This window comes from Astyanax mexicanus, chromosome 9, assembly GCF_023375975.1.
Source record: "Astyanax mexicanus isolate ESR-SI-001 chromosome 9, AstMex3_surface, whole genome shotgun sequence".
Lineage (NCBI taxonomy): Eukaryota > Metazoa > Chordata > Actinopteri > Characiformes > Acestrorhamphidae > Astyanax > Astyanax mexicanus.
Window position 1 is genome coordinate 37,972,573 of NC_064416.1, and position 18,521 is coordinate 37,991,093.

The 18,521-nt window shown below is 37.6% G+C and overlaps 1 protein-coding gene across 2 annotated transcripts in view; it reads left to right on the top strand.

Moving 5' to 3' along the window:
* LOC103022268 (AT-rich interactive domain-containing protein 3B) overlaps positions 1-17,241 on the top strand; it is an 88,753-nt gene extending 71,512 nt beyond the window's left edge. The window contains exons 5-9 of one of the 2 annotated variants that reach the window (XM_015606482.3): positions 2,782-2,965; positions 6,608-6,885; positions 8,596-8,865; positions 10,159-10,248; positions 12,516-17,241. In XM_015606482.3, coding sequence (XP_015461968.3) covers positions 2,782-2,965; positions 6,608-6,885; positions 8,596-8,865; positions 10,159-10,248; positions 12,516-12,718 — 1,025 coding nt within the window. In that variant the 3' untranslated portion in view covers positions 12,719-17,241. The remainder of the gene's footprint in view (positions 1-2,781; positions 2,966-6,607; positions 6,886-8,595; positions 8,866-10,158; positions 10,249-12,515) is intronic. The other variant, XM_049483265.1, reaches the window with a different exon arrangement.
* The last annotated feature ends 1,280 nt before the right edge of the window (positions 17,242-18,521 follow it).

Here is an 18,521-nt window from a genome sequence, read left to right on the forward strand (position 1 = left end):
ATAGCTTAATGCGTTCATTAGAAGGGGTGTACGCAAACATCTGGACATGTTTTGATTGGCTGTGCTATGTTATACCTAGGGTGGGCGATAAAATATGGCAAAATAATAGCATTGCTTACTTTTTTTTAACTTTATTTCAAAGTGACATTAAACCAAACTTTTACAAATGAGAATTACTACCTTTTAGTGCAGCAATATATATGTATCAAATGAAAACAGATATGGTAGATCCAGTAGCAATTTTTTTCAAAAGAACAATGCGTCTCAATTGTTCAGCTCTGATGAGTTTAATAACAGAAAGCAGCGTCATGTCACAAAACCACATTATGAAGCGAATATTTTTTGCGAAGATTACTTTATTATCATGTATATTAACCGAGTTTCTGCAAAGTGACCACGCCAATACATTTCATCATAGCCTACTTTACTATATTTGCATGAATAATTGATGAAGTTACTGTAGAAATGATTGGGACGATAGAAGGTAAGTAGCATGATAGACACTTTTATATCGTCCCCACGATATTTATCATCATATCGCACAGCACTATTAATTAATATTAATCTATTATTTTAATATATAAGCGATTATGAAAGATGTACATAAAAACACTTGTTTAACCTTGATTAACCTCCCAGCCCTAGTAACACCTTATTAAAATAGCAGTCTGGATTGAAACATTCCTTATAACTTCTGTGAGAATGTTTGGGGCTAAACTGCAGTAGGATTAAAACGTTGATTTATGTATTAAAGCAGATTTTATGTTGTAAACTTATTTTTCATAATAAATGCACTGACACAAATTATTTCCTATTCTGCACATTTTCACATATCAAAAGTTTTTCACTTTAACATAGAAGACCCTGACCTCTATATCTGAAAGTGTACACTCTGCAGAACATACGGCAGTGCGTACAAGCATGTGGCGCATCTCCTCGTCTAATTAAAGCCAATCTGCCCAGAGATGTGACTAAGTTAAGACGTCAGATGGAGGCTAATCTTCCCGGATGATCACATTGCTGTTTGAGAGTCATTAATGGCTCTGGTGTCTGAGGCAGGAGAAGCCAGCCTGCAGGCTGCAGGATTGGCCTCGGCATTACAGCATACACACACACACACACACACACACACACACACACACACACACACACACACACACACACACACACACACGCCCATGCACACAAACGCTCACCCACTTGCTTCACACAGTCACACCCCACAAGCCTTAAAAAAAACAGAGAGGGGTGTGTGTGGGTTTAGCGTTTTACAATCCTCCAAATAATGCTCATTATAGCAGCCTCACTGTGCCCGCTTGCGGATTAGTCAACCTGCTCAATCCTCATGTAAGCCGGGGGTCCGTGGGGCCGAAGGGTGGGGGGTTGGGGGTGACACTTTTCCCCTAGTTTAGTCTAGTCTGAAGGAGGAGGCTTATTGTGGATACAGTGTAGTAACTAACTGTATAAAACCTATTCGGTTATTTTTATGTGCATTACAGTACATCATTGTCGTGTGTAAAAACATGCATCTACAAAATAGTAACTTGTACAGGAGAAGGAAAAACTCTTAATAACTGTTACCTTTGGATTGGTCCATTTATCCAGAAATATTTGTACAGATACATATTTGTATGTAGCAGTTACAGGTTTTAAACGTGTTTTTTTTGCCACATGTTTTTCATTAGACAGCATATACACCCCCACGTTTGATATGTTTAATGTTTGATATAATGTGAAAATAACACACGTTTCTTTGAATTGTATCAATAGAAATGCTCAAAAATAACTTGGAATAAATTCTTTTTATTCTGACATCCATTAAAATTTAGGAAGAGACTTTATTTCTCCTTTAAAGAAAATAAAGGATGAAGATGATTCTCAGGACTGTGTAAGCAAAACGGAATGTCTCATGTCTCTCTGTAGAATGTGTAAAACCAAAGCACTTTGTGGAGTAAGTAGATCAAAGACTAACTGGATTCCCCTCTTCAGAGAACATTGCTCTTATTTATTTTTATTTTAACGATGGTGATGCATTTTGTTAAAACTATTTTTTTATGGCTCAATATGTAAAAAATACTTCAAGCGTAACACACAGAACTACGGAATATATTTGGCCGCACACCTGCTCAGCCTCCACCCTGAGCCCAGTCATCCTAACCCTACTGTAATCTGTTGATGAGATTAATGCGCTGTTATCAAAAGTGAGCTACGTGCTGCCTTTGTGTTTGTGAAAGGCCAGTTTTCCAGGTTAAGCCTGTTTGCTAAAGTGGGCTAATAGGTGTTTCCCTGCTCTTCACCCACCTGTGTCTTTATACATTGCTGTGCTTATATATGTCCTGTCTCGCATAGCCTTTTCTTATGACTCAGAACTCGTAGATCAGGATCTATAGATCAAGATATTGTTTATCTTGACATTTCCGTAGATGCTGCTTTTTTCAGTTTTTGAACTAGACGCATGTTTTCTATCTCTATCTTTTTTTAATCTTTAATAAAATACATAGTATTTGAAAAAAAGCTAGTATATATGTTGCATATTATTGATTTATTGGATTTAAATGTTGGTATGTGACTTTAACCTATTAATAAACATGATTTGATCATATTCAGTGTTGAATCATTTAAAGTTTTAAAACATTAGTATTTTACAAAGCTTCACACATCAAAGAATGGTGTTTATAAATCCTCAAATGTTGGATATTATAGCTGAAGCCACCGGTTGCACGGATGCTTTAGGAGTGATGAGTATGCTAATGTGTGATGTGCTGTATTGTGTGTTTTCAGGTACTCCAGTGAACCGGATCCCCATCATGGCCAAGCAGGTGCTGGATCTGTACATGCTGTATAAACTGGTGACTGAGAAAGGGGGTCTGGTGGAGGTCATCAACAAGAAGATCTGGAGAGAAATCACGAAAGGCCTGAACCTGCCCACCTCCATCACCAGCGCAGCCTTCACACTCCGCACACAGTAAGCAGATAAATCATTGTTATACACTCTAAACCTATTCCATAGTAAATTATTCCACACTGTCTTAGCTAGACCTGCTGTTGTTGGGTGTTGGTGTGAGTTGTTTTCAGTATTTTTTTGGCCGTTAGGTTATTATATTTATGACTGAACTGTGGTGAAATAGTACTTTGGCATAAATGCAAATTACAACTGTATTTTTCTCTAGCTGATTGCTAGATGCTAACTAGGGGTGGGCAATATGGCTCTAAAATAATATCATGATATTTCAGGGTATTTTTGCGATAATGATATACTTGGCGATATAGGAAAACTAAAAATAATCATTCATTTCAGGAATATAGTATAATAGTATAACAGAATAATCATAATGTGGCAAAATAAATAATATAGCATAAAATAATATAATGCAGCAAAAAATATTGCAGAATAATCAGTGCATGCATATAAACTGCAAACTAAAACAATTATACAATAAATACACCTAAAGCTTCACAGTAAATAATAGACTATTTTTAGGACAGAACAGCCCTATTATCACGATATGGATTTTTAATATCATGATATTTCTGCGTCACAATATATTGTATACGATATAATATTGACCACCCCTAATGCTAACTACTCTAACTGATGCTCGCTAAATGCTAATTACTCTATCTTATAACACCTAGACTTTAACTACTATAGCCAATAATCACTAGATGCTATTCTAGATGGTGATAGCTTGATGTTAAGTACTGTGAGTAGTTAATTAGATACTACCTACTTTGGCTAGGCCTTTCACAATAATTCCAATATCTATTTATCAAACAATAAATGAACACAACCTCAATCATTTTTGTTAATCGTGATATCTGTGTGTCTATTGTGTTTACTTGTATATTTCATCACACATATAACAGTGAACAGTATTTTAGCCAGTCATGCTTCAATAATTGTTACTCCATACACACAGTGTGGACTAAAGCAGGTAAAGAAATAAGTATATAAATTCCCAAACTAATTATATAATTATATAATAAATCATTAATATAAAAATTGCTGTCTTTAAAAAGTGTATAATTACTTTTTTATGCTATTCTGTTATCATTATGTCAGTGGCATTTAATAGTTTTAAAATTACAAAAATATTGTATATCGCAATAATTTCTAGGACAATATATCGTCCATAAAAAATTCTTATCGTGACAGGCCTAAACTTTAGCTGATGATGGCTAGATATTAAATACTCTAGCTGATGCTAGCTAGATGCTAACTACTTATAGCGTGCACTGGCCACTTTCTTACTAAGTACTTAACTTGTAACTTGTAATTTAAAGCAGCACTAGGTAGGATTTCCTTGATTTTTGATCTTTTTCAAGAAGTAAAATTACAGCTTGAAACTCACTGCAGCACTGCATTGAGGTGTAATAGGAGGAATAGCGGTGCTCTCGTGTCTGTGCCGGAGCTCCTCTGAGCTCAATCCAGACTCTGTAAGTTTTCCGAGGCGGCCGCGACCAACGCTCGCGAGAACTGCGACCTGCTTTCAGACTTTTAGTTCTAACAGTTCTACAAGGACTACTGGTTCATTCTTTACAAACTAACATACAGACACTCTGGCAGAAGCTGGAAAGAGACAGAATATGTCTGTGAAAGCCAGAAAACAAGAAAGAGAAACTAATCCGCCTGAAACATTTATTACACTCTACAAGTGTAGGGGGAGCCCACGAGCACAAAATCTCAATCCTACCAAGTGGAGCATTAAGGTAATTACTAATTGATTACTCTTGATATTGCATCTAGATGTTAATTACCCAAGCTAATGATGACTAACTAGATGCTAAATAGCTCTAGCTTCTAATAATGAGACAGTAACTACTCTAGATGAAAGCTAGTGTTAAATACTGTAACTGAATGATAAACGATATCTACATCTATATGTAAAAACTCTAATTGATGTTGGCTTAACTATTAACTATTTCAGCTGCTGATAACAGATATGAACTTTTCTCTCGGAAATGAGCTAGATTTACTGAGCCCTAGTGAAGAGTATGTTGATAGCGATGCTCGTTTAACCCTTTGAGAATCTTCTTTATACTATCGGAAAACTCAGGCCTGGTTGAAGAGAAAACCTCTGCCATCATTTGACACAAACCTCACCTCTTTTCCTCAATCTCTCACTCTCCTCTCCATTCCATTTACATCACATTCCGCTCCCATCTGAGAACTTTATTGATCTGATGGATTTATTGATTTAATTTGGGTCAAAGTTCACAGCACTGTACTCTATGGCAGGACTCTCTCTCGCGCGCGCGCGCACATGCTCACTCTCTCCCCTCTCCCTCCCTCGTCTGTTTTTATTACCTCTCTTTTTTGTCATTAAGGTGCATTCAGCTGATATAATGCACAGAAAGCTCAGTATTGATTGACAAGGTCATCCATTATGCGGTTGAGATGTCGTATGATTTATGAGGAGGGGAAATTTCTCTGATCATAAAATGCAGAGTGGAGGTCTCTTTATTAGCCTCCATCTCTGTTTTAAGCTTAGTCATGTGTTTTGTAAGGCTGTGCAGCTGATCATATATTAGTCATATCTTAATCAATACTGTGGTTTTTGAGAGCTTGTAAAAGCAGGAGAATTGATGAAGCACTGAAATTAAGTAAACCCTGCTGAGATGAATTACAGCAGCGGTGAATAATAGGGGCTGACGATATGGATATAAAATAATATCATGGTATTTTAGAATATTTTTAAAAGAGCGATATTCTTGCTGCTATGACAAAACACTAAAAACTTTTAAACCTCTATGGCATAAATACATTTTTTGGGGGGGAGGAAAAAATATATTTGAAGGCCTGGATCCTTGTGGATATAGCAAACATACATTTAAAAAAATTTTAATAACTGACTTTTTAAACCCCCAGATCATTTGCGTCAGATGTATTAGAGCAAAGAACCACCTAAAACATGCAAAGTAGGAGATCTCCAGGAACAGAGATACTACATCATAATTAAGAAAGAAAAAAACAGAAGTGGTTTAACTGCTAGAAAACTGTTTTAGTAATTTTACAACAGAAATGTATGAGTATAAACGGCCAAATATACCTATTTACATATTCTTGAACATATACATATTTTTATTTATGACCCACGATATATTGTCCCAGAGATTATTGCGATAAAAGATAAAATTGTAATTTTTTGAAGCGCCACTATAGAAAATGTTTTTTTTTTTCCTGCTTGTTGGCTCCCCAAATAAGCTTTAAGACAATGTGCCACAGTAATCATATGTAAACAAACATGTGGAAACCCAAAGGCTAATATCGCCGGCAGCAAAAATTATTGCAGTTAAAAAAATAACGTATAACGTAATTAACGCATCAGGCCTACATGTAACATTATATTAAAGATAGGTATGTAAGTAAATAAGAAAAAAATTTATAATAAGTTATGGTATAGAAAAGTGTAATTACCAAAAATTTGGTTTGTTGGAAAGAAGGGTTAAATAACTAAAATTACAAATTACAAAAATCTACATAAAAAAATGCAGGTGTAACGGTATTAAACATTCAGTAGGAGCAAAAAATCTGTATCCTTTTGTGTAACATTAACTTACCGAGACCAATGTGTGTGTAATAATGATATGGATGTCTGTATTTCAGGTATATGAAGTATCTGTACCCGTATGAATGCGCTCGGAAGAGCCTGAGTTCGCCCAATGAGCTGCAGGCCGCCATCGACAGCAACCGCCGCGAGGGCCGCCGACCCAGCTACAGTAGCAGCGGCCTGTTCCGCTTTAGCCCCTCCCCCAGCGCCGCCGCGTCACACCTCCTCTCACCTCCCAAAATGCACCTGGCTGCTTTGAGCTCTGGAGCAGCAGCTGTGGGGGCTCTGAACGGCCTGCAGGGCTCCCCGGGACCCTCCATCAAAAAGGGGCTGGGTGAGTGGAACTGAACATCTTTATTAAAAATTCACTTCTTTGTTCATTATTCATTTTCATTGTTTATATAAGCAATGACTTTTATTATTATGTATTAGAAATACAATATCTATTACTGCACTTTTATCACCTATTAGACCTATAATTCTTCTCTTTACTGCTGAAACTAAGACCAGTGAATGTTAAGCTGAGCTAAAGGCGCTGTTGCCATGTGGGTCAGCCAGACGTGACTCTCCCTGTACAAGTTTCCTTCAGTTGCCAGAGGTTCTCCAGTGTCTATTGAAGGTTTAGGAAACAGTACTCACCACTCTCTGGCTTAATCTGTAATTTCTTTAAAGAAAAGACTTTTACTTTTAATAGTTACAGAGTTCTCTGTGTTTTTGTGTCTTTTTCTAGTTTCGATTATGATGAAAGTGTGAATGTGTTGTGTGTAAGTGTGAAAATGCTGCAGTAGAGAGTACAGTAACACTAATACTGATTTACTACAGATGAAGGCTTTGTAAATTAACATTTTTTTTACATCCATTTCCAAAGCTCAGTTTATTTCCATTGCTACCTACCAGCTGTAAGCTGTTAACCAATTCATTGTTTGCTAAAAATCACCCCCTCGTTTTTTAACTTTTTTTTTGTGATCAATTCTTAATTGAAAGCATATAGGTATACATCTTATGTACAATTTGTAATTTGTAAACTTATAACTTAAAATGTGCAAAAACCTCTTAAATCCCTCCTCCAGGTTTTCTAATAAAAAAATGTTTTTTTTTTCAGGGTTTTTTACAATTTACTTTTACAATAGAAAATGTATTTTATACAATACTAAAACTACTTTTTTTAAATCATTTTTTTAGTTCATTTGTTTGCTCTGAGAGTTTTGTATCATTTCTGGTTATTGACTGGACCTGAAGAGTAAATTCGCAAAAAATAAAGGGGAAAAATCTAATGTATATCTAAAAGAGATTTTTTTATTAAAAAAAAAAAAATTATACTATTCGGAATGAGTTATTAAATATTACAAAGGTAAACAAATATAAATGTTATCTGGGGAGTATGAATTGAAAAAATGGAAAAAGGCAAGACCAGTTTAAATAGAGAAATAAAAAATAGTTCTCTATTTAATCTGTATAATTATACATCATAAAGGCATAATTACTTATGGCTGATCCATGGGTCTTCAGTAAACAGTGTTTTACTTTCTGACACAGTTATTTGGGGTTGTGTATTGTGCATTATGGGATGCTGTATGTTTAGTTTGTAAGAGAACACTGCCCCCTACTGCATGCCGTGGAAACTACAGCCTAAGCTGCAAGGCAGCACAGACTTTATTAAATTCATAAATTCAGTCTGAATGCTAGGAACTCAGCATGATGTACAATTATAGTAAAATGTCCAGAGCAGTGCTTTAGCACAATGCTCAGCCTGCCAGGTGCAGGTGTGTGTAATATATGTATAATTATGGACAGCAGGCTGGAGTCAGTTCTGTCTGACTGCTAAATACAGTGTATTTATACAATTACAGATACAGCCAGGTCCCACGCCTGCAGTCTGGGAACAGAGATGATCTCATTATTTATATAATAGTCCTTTTCTGAAAGAAGTCATAAATATCTTATTTTAAATGTATTAAATATAAAGAGAATATAGAACATTGTTAAACAGCTAAAATCTTAGCTGTCATAAAGAGTTTTGATTTGTTTTCTCTATGTCTCTCAGAAGAAGCCTCCCCCTCCCTGCTGGCAGCGCGAGCCCCCGCCATGGCACTAGCTTTGGGTCCACAGCAGGTGGCAGGTCTGGCCCGGGCAGCTACTTTGGAGCAGCTGCGGGAGAAGCTGGAGACGGGCGTCGGGGCTGAGGGTCCGGAGAGGAAGATGGCCCGTCTGGCTGAGGAGCAGCAGCGGCTGATGCAGCAGGCCTTCCAACACAACCTGCTGGCCATGGCCTCACAGATGCCCATGAACCTGAGACTGGGCATGCCACCAAAGGGTCAGTACCATCTAGAACAGAAGCAGCAGGTACCATCAGATGGTACTCACACTGACATGTCAAATGCCATGGGACAGGTATTGTCCCATGACTTTTGCCATGCCCCATAGAAGCTAAAGAATGCTGCACTGGCTTGTGGGACATTCTGAATTGAATGCCAGACACTGCCAGTCATGGTATTTACTAGGGATGTCCCTGATTCGATCATGCCGATTATGTAATTATTATTTTTTTGTAATCAAGTTTTTATTTAGGTTTTATAGATAACAGTTGCAGAAGTATAGTACATTAAAACAGACAATGGTTTACTATAGGGGTGTGCCATATCATATCATACGCAATAATATTGCCAACATTTTTCTTAGTTCATTTGTTTGCTCTGACAGTTTTGTATCATTTCTGGTTATTGACTGGACCTAAAGACCAAAAAATAAAGGGGAAAAATCTAATTTATATCTAAAATTACATCTAAAATTATGAAATGACAGTCAGCTGTATCGTGCCATATCACCCACCCCTAATTATCACATCTGGGGACTACTACAGATAATATCTGTACAGTATCATTTATTTTACTTTAATCCTGGATATATGGAGATATTTAAAGTGTAGTATTAGTATTACAACATTCTCGATCATTGACTTCTAATACAAATCTGATAAAATTCTTTATATATATATATATATCCCTTTATTTAGGGTTGTGCCATATCATATCGTATGCAATACGCATTAGTATGTTTTGTCACATCGCCAAGAATATCGGTATCGCGAAAATACCATGAAATATTGTGATATTATTTTAGGACCATATCGCCCACCCCTAGTTTACTATCCCTTTAAAATAGAGAAGACTTTCATGTGCCCTCTCTTGTCCAACGCACACATGTGTAATGCTTTTGATACTGTTGTTTAAATTGCTAGTCAAAAATTAATTTAAGTTCAAAATTCACCTTAAAAGACAACTTGGATGTATTCTTTTTATTTATTTATTTATTTATTTATTTTTTTACTTAATATCGGCAGATGCTTAAAATCCCAAAAAATGTATCAGGGCATCCCTAGTAATTACCACTCACAGTGCTATCCACTGTGGGCGGTAATACCTTCTGTGATGTACACTGTAGATTGAGGATTGTTAAATGAATGTTGAATCATAAAGGAAAAATGTCTTTGTCTGATCCAATACTTAATATTTCAACTATGATACATAAAAAAGTGATTTTGTGCTGTCGTTACAATTTAAAGCCTTTAAAGGCTGTATATGTGACTGTTTTATTTCTGCTTCTGCAGAAGAAAAGCACGACCTGGCCATGAGCATTTCCTCCACCGGAGCTGCCAGCATCAGCGTATCTGTGGAGGTGAACGGTGTCCACTACTCAGGTAATTGTAGAGTATTAAACAGTTTATTGTTTATAGTACTGTGTGAAGTACTTGTTAAACTGTGTCAGAGTATTGGTGTACAACCTGCTGCATCTGAGCTGCTCCATGATTTGCTACACATGTTTCCTGAGGCTTCCACTAGAGAGCAGACCAGAGAAAGAGATGTGGGGAATTGCAGATCTGGATGACAGTCCGTCTTAGTTCTTTGTGTGTGTGTGTGTATGTACTGCACCTTGCGTAAGCATAGCGTTAATTCCTGAGGACGTGCACAACCAACACACCAACAGGATGTGTTGCAGCAAGATAGCAAGTATCTCTCTAGCTGAAAAAGATCTTAATGTCCAATTGATTCTTAATTTGTAATCTTTTGAGTTCATAGTTTGAGTGCACTGTGTCTTTAAATAGTTTTAACATAAAATCTAGACACCATCTAACATAAAATCTTGTTTGGTATTAAAATACATTACCTTTTCACCCTGCATTGCTTTGGCACCTTATCCCAGAGCAGGGGTATTCCTGTTTTATGACTAGTGCCTCAAGGTAGGTCAGGACAAGTAAGGGAAATGAATAAGATGATGAATAGATGAGTGAACATTAGAGAAGAAATGTGTTGTGAAATGGACTTGGGGTGCAGTGAAACATGATAACGAGTACACATTTTGTTGAATAGTCCACCTCCATTCACCACCAGTGTTTCAAAATACATTGCTTTTAGCTGATACTCCCAACTAACAGGCTTACAATGCTAGAGATAAGTTCATAGTGTTACCCATTCACAGAAATGGCTGTTTTTTTAGTAGCTCCACACTTTTTTGAAGTCCCTGATGTTTAAAACAAGGCACTGAGAACTTTCAAAGCACACAGGTAGTTTATTAAAAACATTGTTTATACAAAAATTACCTTCAGGTAGTTCTCTGGGTGGCGGCATCTGGAAATTAAGTCATGATAAGTCGACTGATGAGCATGAATGAATTTGTAGGATAGAGGGACAAATTGCTACATTAATTCCGTGGAAATGCATGAATTCCAGCTGTTGCTAAGCAGGGGAATGAAGAGCAATTTAAAACAAATGGCATAAACTAAGCGCGAAAGGTTTTTACTACTTAGTGAATCGAAAGTTGACTTATTGAGACTTAGGGTGCTTTCACACCTGGAAGTCCGGACCGTGGTCTGAACCAAGGTACATGTGTTTGCTACATTGTATATATTTGGTCCTCTTATTTTAGTTTTCACACTGCAGTTTAGGGAGCGCACCAAAGACCTTTGTGTGATACTCCTACATCCTCTAATCATCACTAACGTATCGATGCGTTTTCCTTAACTTGACGCTGATTGGTTTTAGAAGGACATGCGTCTGACGTTGGCGTGTTGATAATTCAGCGGGTGGTTCATTCAGTGGAAAGCCTTTCTAGGATAAAGATAAAATGAATGAACAGATTCATTTCTACTCCATAGTAGTGCTGCTGCTATTGTGGTTTTTATACCAGCAGCAGCAACTTCAGGCACAGTACTCTAGGTTAGTTCAAATTCGCCAAACGAACGTGCTCGTCCTGAAGCAGCTGTATCCACGGCTCATTTTTCCTGCTTTTCCGGTTATTTTGAGTGGGTACTGACTGCAGCCTGCAGGAAGGCGGAGTTAGACGTCCAATGCATCCAGCTCCGCCCACTTTGTTAGCGTCATGCCGCCCAGTCCTGCCCACCTTCTCAGCATCATGTCTTAGCTCTTCCTCTGATCGGAATTAAACAATGTACAGGGCAGTTAGCGGACTTTAAATATAATGTGCAGGAGAACCGGACCATGGTTCAGAAGATCCGGATCCGGATCGCGGTTCGCGGCCCCTTTCACACCTGCTACTTTGGTTCGAACCAAACTGAAAAGTCTGAATGTCCGGACCAAACGAGGCAGGTGTGAAAGCGCCCTTAGTTTTAATAAACTATCTGTGCACTTTTAAAGTTTTTAGTGCCTCGTTTTAAATGTCAGAATTCTACCATTGAAATGTGGAGCTACTTTGAGCTTAATGGTTAATGGTGTAAAAACAGTCATTTCTTTGCATGGGCAATAATGCTATGCCCCCATCACGATCATTGTGTAAGGTATTTTGCAATGCGGTAGAAGAATAGAGGTGTGTTATTCGTATATGTTGTACTCGTTATCGTGTTTTGCTACACCCCAAGTCACACACATTTCACATCAGAGTTCTCCTTTAATTTTGATGTATTTTAACCCCTTTGAGTCTGATCTTATATCTCATATCTTTCTCTTTCAGGAACGCTGTTTGCTCAGAAGTCAGCATCAGTTCCAGTGAGTGTATCCACTCCAGTGAGTGTGTCTGCTCCCGTGAGTGTGCCCCACTCAGCTCCAGTTGTGGTTCCAAGCGCAGTCTTCAGCTTCCCCAGCCACAGCCCATCCTCTTCCTCCTCCTCTAAGGGCCCGAGCTCAGCAGAGCCCTCCGCCAGCGGCTCACCATAACACAGCCTGCTGCTGCTGCCCGGGCTCCATCCTGCTCCAGGCCAGAACAAACCAGTCATGGATGTTTTGAAAATCAAACTGTTGCACAACCAGTACCTCATTTTTCTCCTGTCTGCCTCGGCTGTCTCAACATGTTCAGATAATCAATACACACACACACACACACACTTAAACAGAATACTCATATATATGTACACACACACTCAGAAACGCACACACACGCATCTATACACTCACGCACACACATTCTCACACAGTGCTAAGGAAAACGCTAAACACAATCATAAGAACATTCAGCCAAAATCAACTGACAGGTGTTCATAACAGAACTTGAAGATTTTTATTTAGAGAAAAAAAGTGTTTGTTGCTATTTGTTGTCTTCTGATTTTTTTGGGTGTTTTTGTTTTTGAATATTTGAATTATTATTTCTTTTCCTCTTGAGTTTTTTTTCTCTTTTTACATACGTCAAATCAAACAATCCACAGCGATTGAATATATATTACAAGAATACCTTTACCTCAGGAGCTTGTTAGTAAATACTTTAGCTGAATGAATTTTATTTTTTATAATCTATTTGAATTTATCTGATTCAGGAAAAAGAGCGATTGTTGCGTTCCTCGCCCGGGAAGAGACGTCGCTCACTTTTGTTGCTATGCATTCACTTTTTCCTCTGTGGGGCAAGTTGCCGCAATGATGATGGGCTGTGAACACATTCGGAAGAACGTAATGGAGAAATCTGAGAAAAGGAGAGGATGTTCTGATTACATCTCCAGCTTGAGACAACTTGGACAAGTTGCAACTTGGACAATCTGTTGGATTTTTATTTTATTTTTATTTTTTTCTTTCAAACTTCCAATTTTTATAAGCTGTTTGACCTCATTGCCGAATCAGATCACTCAGGTTGAAGCCACCTTGTGCTGAGGAAGCTCTAAACGGCCTGGACTTCACAATCACCTACCTCCAAATACCTCATACATATACATATACATCCCCCTCTCCATATTCCAGTGTTGTACCCAGTGATCTGCATGTTTTATTGGTTTCCCTTCTTTAACACGCCCCCTGCCACTCTAAAGACCTTAAAAGGGCATGTTAATGAACTTGTTGATGATTGGTTGAATCAGGTGTGTAGGCAGAAGGGGAATCAGTAAATACACAGGGCAACGTGCTTTCAGTAAGGGTTTAGGAACACGGCCCTAGCCAAACCAATGGCAGCTTTTGAAGTTTGTAGCAGTTCTGATCTTGTTTAGTGTTGTCTCATCAGAACCTCAGAAGTGAATTCAGTATTTCTGACCAACAGATTAATTTTATTAACTGTTATTACCAAGTTTATATTCAAATTTGGACTGTACAATTCCATTCATTTTAATGAAAGCTGCTCCAGTTTCAGATGTTTTTTTACCTCAGTAAACTTCTTTGGGGTATTGGGTCTATAGTTCAGGTTGGATTTGGTCAATTTCAGTTTTATCAAACTATCATAGGGATATCAAATCTCAAACCAAGTACTGCAACTCAAATCTAATCATTTGTTGAGTGCAAGTCTCATGATAAGCTGTATAAAATATCGCTGCTGTCCAGTAAAAAACATATATCTCGATCATTTTACCTTTGTGGCTGCGCTGTACACTGTAGTTGAATAGAAAGGCTATATAATAACTTAGAAATGCTGTTTATTTTATATTGACTTCCATTCAAATTTAGAGAAAAAACAGCTTTCTCTTGTAAAGTCACCATTTTGAAGGTAAATATTTATTTCTTTGGACAGTGATATACAGCAGTTCCCACCCAAAGCACAATGAAGACTAGACACAGTTTAACGCAGTTACCACTTTACCACAGCTGTTCAGTAGTCATCAAGCAGTTAAAGCCCTTTCCTCTCCAACACACGGCTCAGAACCTAAAGACTGTGGCTTTAGAACCTCAACCAAATAGAACAGCGACCATAGAAATCTTACCAATTTCAAAGGATTGATTCCAATGGAATGATGAGTTGAGTTGGCTTCAGGCCATTCCACATATTGGAGTTTTGCTGTTTGAACATGGCAGAAATCCCTCGAGTCTCTCTACAACCCCCTCAAAGTGTAAGGGATGCAATTTAATATTTTATTTGAGTTTATTTTCATTCTTTTTCTTTTCTTTTCTTTTTTTTGAGTTTGTGTAGTGCTAGTGTATTGTACCAGATCAGGGAGGGTAAAGTTTTAACAATCTATAACTGTAACAAAAACACCATTTCATACCTCAGCAACTTTTGCCTCTCGTGATGGGAAGGCAGTTTTCTCAGGAAGTGACGTCATTCATTGGAGTCACATGGTCAACAAAATAAAAAAATATAAATATATATATTAATATTAGTCAAGAGTATGCACAGAAGGTTTTTTTTTTTCACCCAACAAATACCTCATTCTCTGTGATGGAGAACTACACTACGTACCTCATGCTGCCATGCCACTGGGACACAGCCGGGATGTAATAATCCGGCTTTCTGAGTCGGAATTCCTGGAATTTAAGGATAATTCGGGAATGCGTGCTTGATTGGAATATATGGAATTTAAAACTCATTCTGGATCGTTCTGGGTTTCTGGATCGAAATGTCTGTAACTTCAGCAGCATTCCGGATTGCTGAATCGGATTTACGTAACTGTAGCATCGTTGCAGATTTCTGGATCGGAACTTTCACATCATTCTGAACTGCTGAATTGTATCTTTTAGACTCATTTACAAATTCCTCTCTGTCTCTCTTTTTCTGTCTTTTCTTCTTGCGTTGCCTTTCCTTCACAAACCTTCACCCAAACGACAAAGTAATGTTGTGCATTCGTACAATCATACTGTGATTTGCAGCTAGATACCAAAGAGCAGCTTAGCCTTTTCTGCCTGTATTTCTCCAGTCTGTATTGAATCGTGTTCTGTAGGGGGAATCCTTTAGAAAATGAAGGCATTTACTGGAGTCAGCAGATGTTAAATCCCCACAGGTCAGGCATGCCTCAGTACTGGGAATGTTCTGGTTTAGCAGACTGTTAAAGGTGCCCAAACACACACCACCATGCAGTGTTCCCTCTCTAAACTCAGGAAGTGCATTTTGCCAAACCTTACCTCCATTTAAACTCCTTTATAGGTTTATCTGAAGCTAAATCTAAATACTAGCATGCTTCTCTCCATCCACTGGACCTGAAAGTGGACATTTATTAGTGAAAACGTGCATTTATTCTTGTTGTGTTTTTTTTTTGGAGACACATTAAACGATTATATAGGGTGCACATGAGTTTAATTGATTCAGATGTGTACACCATTTCTCCAAACATTAATGAATTAGGCATTTAGCTACCTTAGGCACCTCCTATTGCTGAGACAGATGTGCAAATGCACACACACAGCTCGTCTAGTTCCTGTAGAAGAGAATTACTGGTTATAGAAATAGAAGCTTTGAGCAATAACCTTTTGCCACCATACCTAATGCAGACTGTGAACACGCGTGTTCTCTGGAATGATGGTGCTCCATCCATTCAGTTCGTTTGGGCCAAATTGTGGAGTTGTTGATGAAGTCGGGTGCAGATCATCCAACATCCCGGCCTCACTTATGCTCTTTTGTCCCTGAATGCAATGAAATCCTCACAGCAATGTTTCAAATTCTAGTAGAAAGCTTCCCTGTATAGTCATTAGGGACAATTAGCATGAACTTTCTGTAAGTTAGTGTACTTGTTTGCGTGTTCAAAACAAGCAAACAAGTTAGTATTTTTAGCTTGTATTGGAACATTCTGCTAAAATAAAGTCTAAATTTGTATGTCCTAGCCGCAAGCTAATATATTAGCCTAAAGCTAACATGCTCAAATCACTTAAATCACACTCAAATCACTTGTGTTCTACAAAATGTGGGTCATTCAGATGGAAAATGTTCACATTTGAATCAAGTGAATTCAAAAACTAAAACTAAACATGAGGTAAAATGGGAAGAAAAACAGCTCACTTCAGCTAATGCTAAATGTAGCTGCACATGATTAGCTTCAGATTTTATTTTATTTTTTTTCCCTCTTAATTTCTCCTTTTAAAAGAGCTTCCACACGGTCTCAGCTAGGTATCATGGGTATAATCATCATCATCATTATTATCATCATTATCCTACAGCAGAGTAACCCATGAGGAGGAGTAGGAATATGAGAAGAATGATGTTCATGCCCTCAATAAACGATAAATATCTATGAGTAGTTAAGCTCATTTAAGCTTGAAACTAAAGGACGTTGTAGTCGCTGCCTTAATCGCTGCTCAGGTTTCAGTTGAATGTTGAATAAGGTTCTTTTTAGAGCTCAATCGTACTGACAAGCTACACTGAATACAATCAGCTTCATGAACAGTTTCACACCTATTTATTTTAGTTGATAGGGTTTTATGCACAGGTTAAATGGTTCACAGGCAACGTTCCTATGTGGGGCTAATATGGGTGGTACATGGGCTTGGGCTTGTGCTTTTGAGTAGGTTTGTACATCATTAAGCAGGTTTAAGACTAATTTTAGACTGTTTTTTTTTTCTTTATTCAGTGAAAAATCTCCAATGAAAATGCTGTGCAGTACAAGACTAGGCTTAATCACTGTCTGGGAACTGCCCCTGTACATCTAGCCACTATCATGTGCTGTGTACAACCCAAACAGAGCCCATATTTAACCCCTGCTGGTTAAATGATGTGGCCCACCATTTGCATCCATATGTGGGCCAATCCAACTGCTCTGCTTATACCCATATGAACCTCACATGGGCATGTTATCTGGATTTTATGTTTGTGTGTGTGTGTGTGTGTGTGTGTGTGTGTGTGTGAGTGTGTGTGTGTGTGTGTGTGTGTGTGTTTGTGTGTGTGTTTGTGTGTGTGTATGAGTGTGTGTCCGTGTCCATATTGCACATTTGCACACGGTGATGAAAGGGACTTTTATTGTCACAGTGGACGATTTTATCGTTCACAAAAGCGGCCCTTAAACAAAAAGTCATCACCGGAAGTGTTCTCCGTTATTTTCACTAGTCAGCCTATAGAGGGCGCCAAAACACAAATAATTACAGTTCTCATTAAACCTTCTGTATTTGCTGTGAGAGTGTGTGTGTGTGTGTGTGACTGATAATGTAAGTGTGTGTGTGTGTGTGTGTGTGTAATAGAGAGAGAGAGAGAGAAAAAAAGCTCCTCTGCATGGGCATTGTCGAACGTCCTAATAATAATAATAAAAAAATAAACGTGGAACAGCGAGTGACACAATCTTCCCAAGTGCTTAGCTAAGTGTTTCAGGACAGTTCCGCCTGCGCTCCTCTACCTTTTATTCAGATTCTGTTTATTATAGATATGCTTATGCAAGTGGTTATTGGAATACCTCATTTATCTTTATTTTTACTTTTTTGTTTTTGGTTATTTGTTGCTTAAAGTTTGTACAATTGCTCCATTTGGAAACTGAACATTGGGCTTTGTACATATTTTTGTACGGTTGTTGTTGTTATTGTTATAATGTTGTTATTGATATATTAATAACAATATTACTGATGTTAGGTTAATTTCTTTCTTCTTCTATTAATTATAATTAAAACTAAATTCAGGACAGAACCCACATTGAATGCTTGTTAAACCTGGTTTGTGCTGATTGTATTTAAGAAAAAAAATGTAAACTTTTTTTTTTTTTTTCGAAATTAGTTTTTTTTAATCCCAGTTTAAATTCAGGTTAGTTCACATCAGTAATATTAAATCTATGGTTCTCAGGGCTTTCCATGTCTGTTATGATAAAGTTTTACTTTATATCTTAATAAGCTGTGTGTGATGTGTGGTGTTTTACCTGTGAAC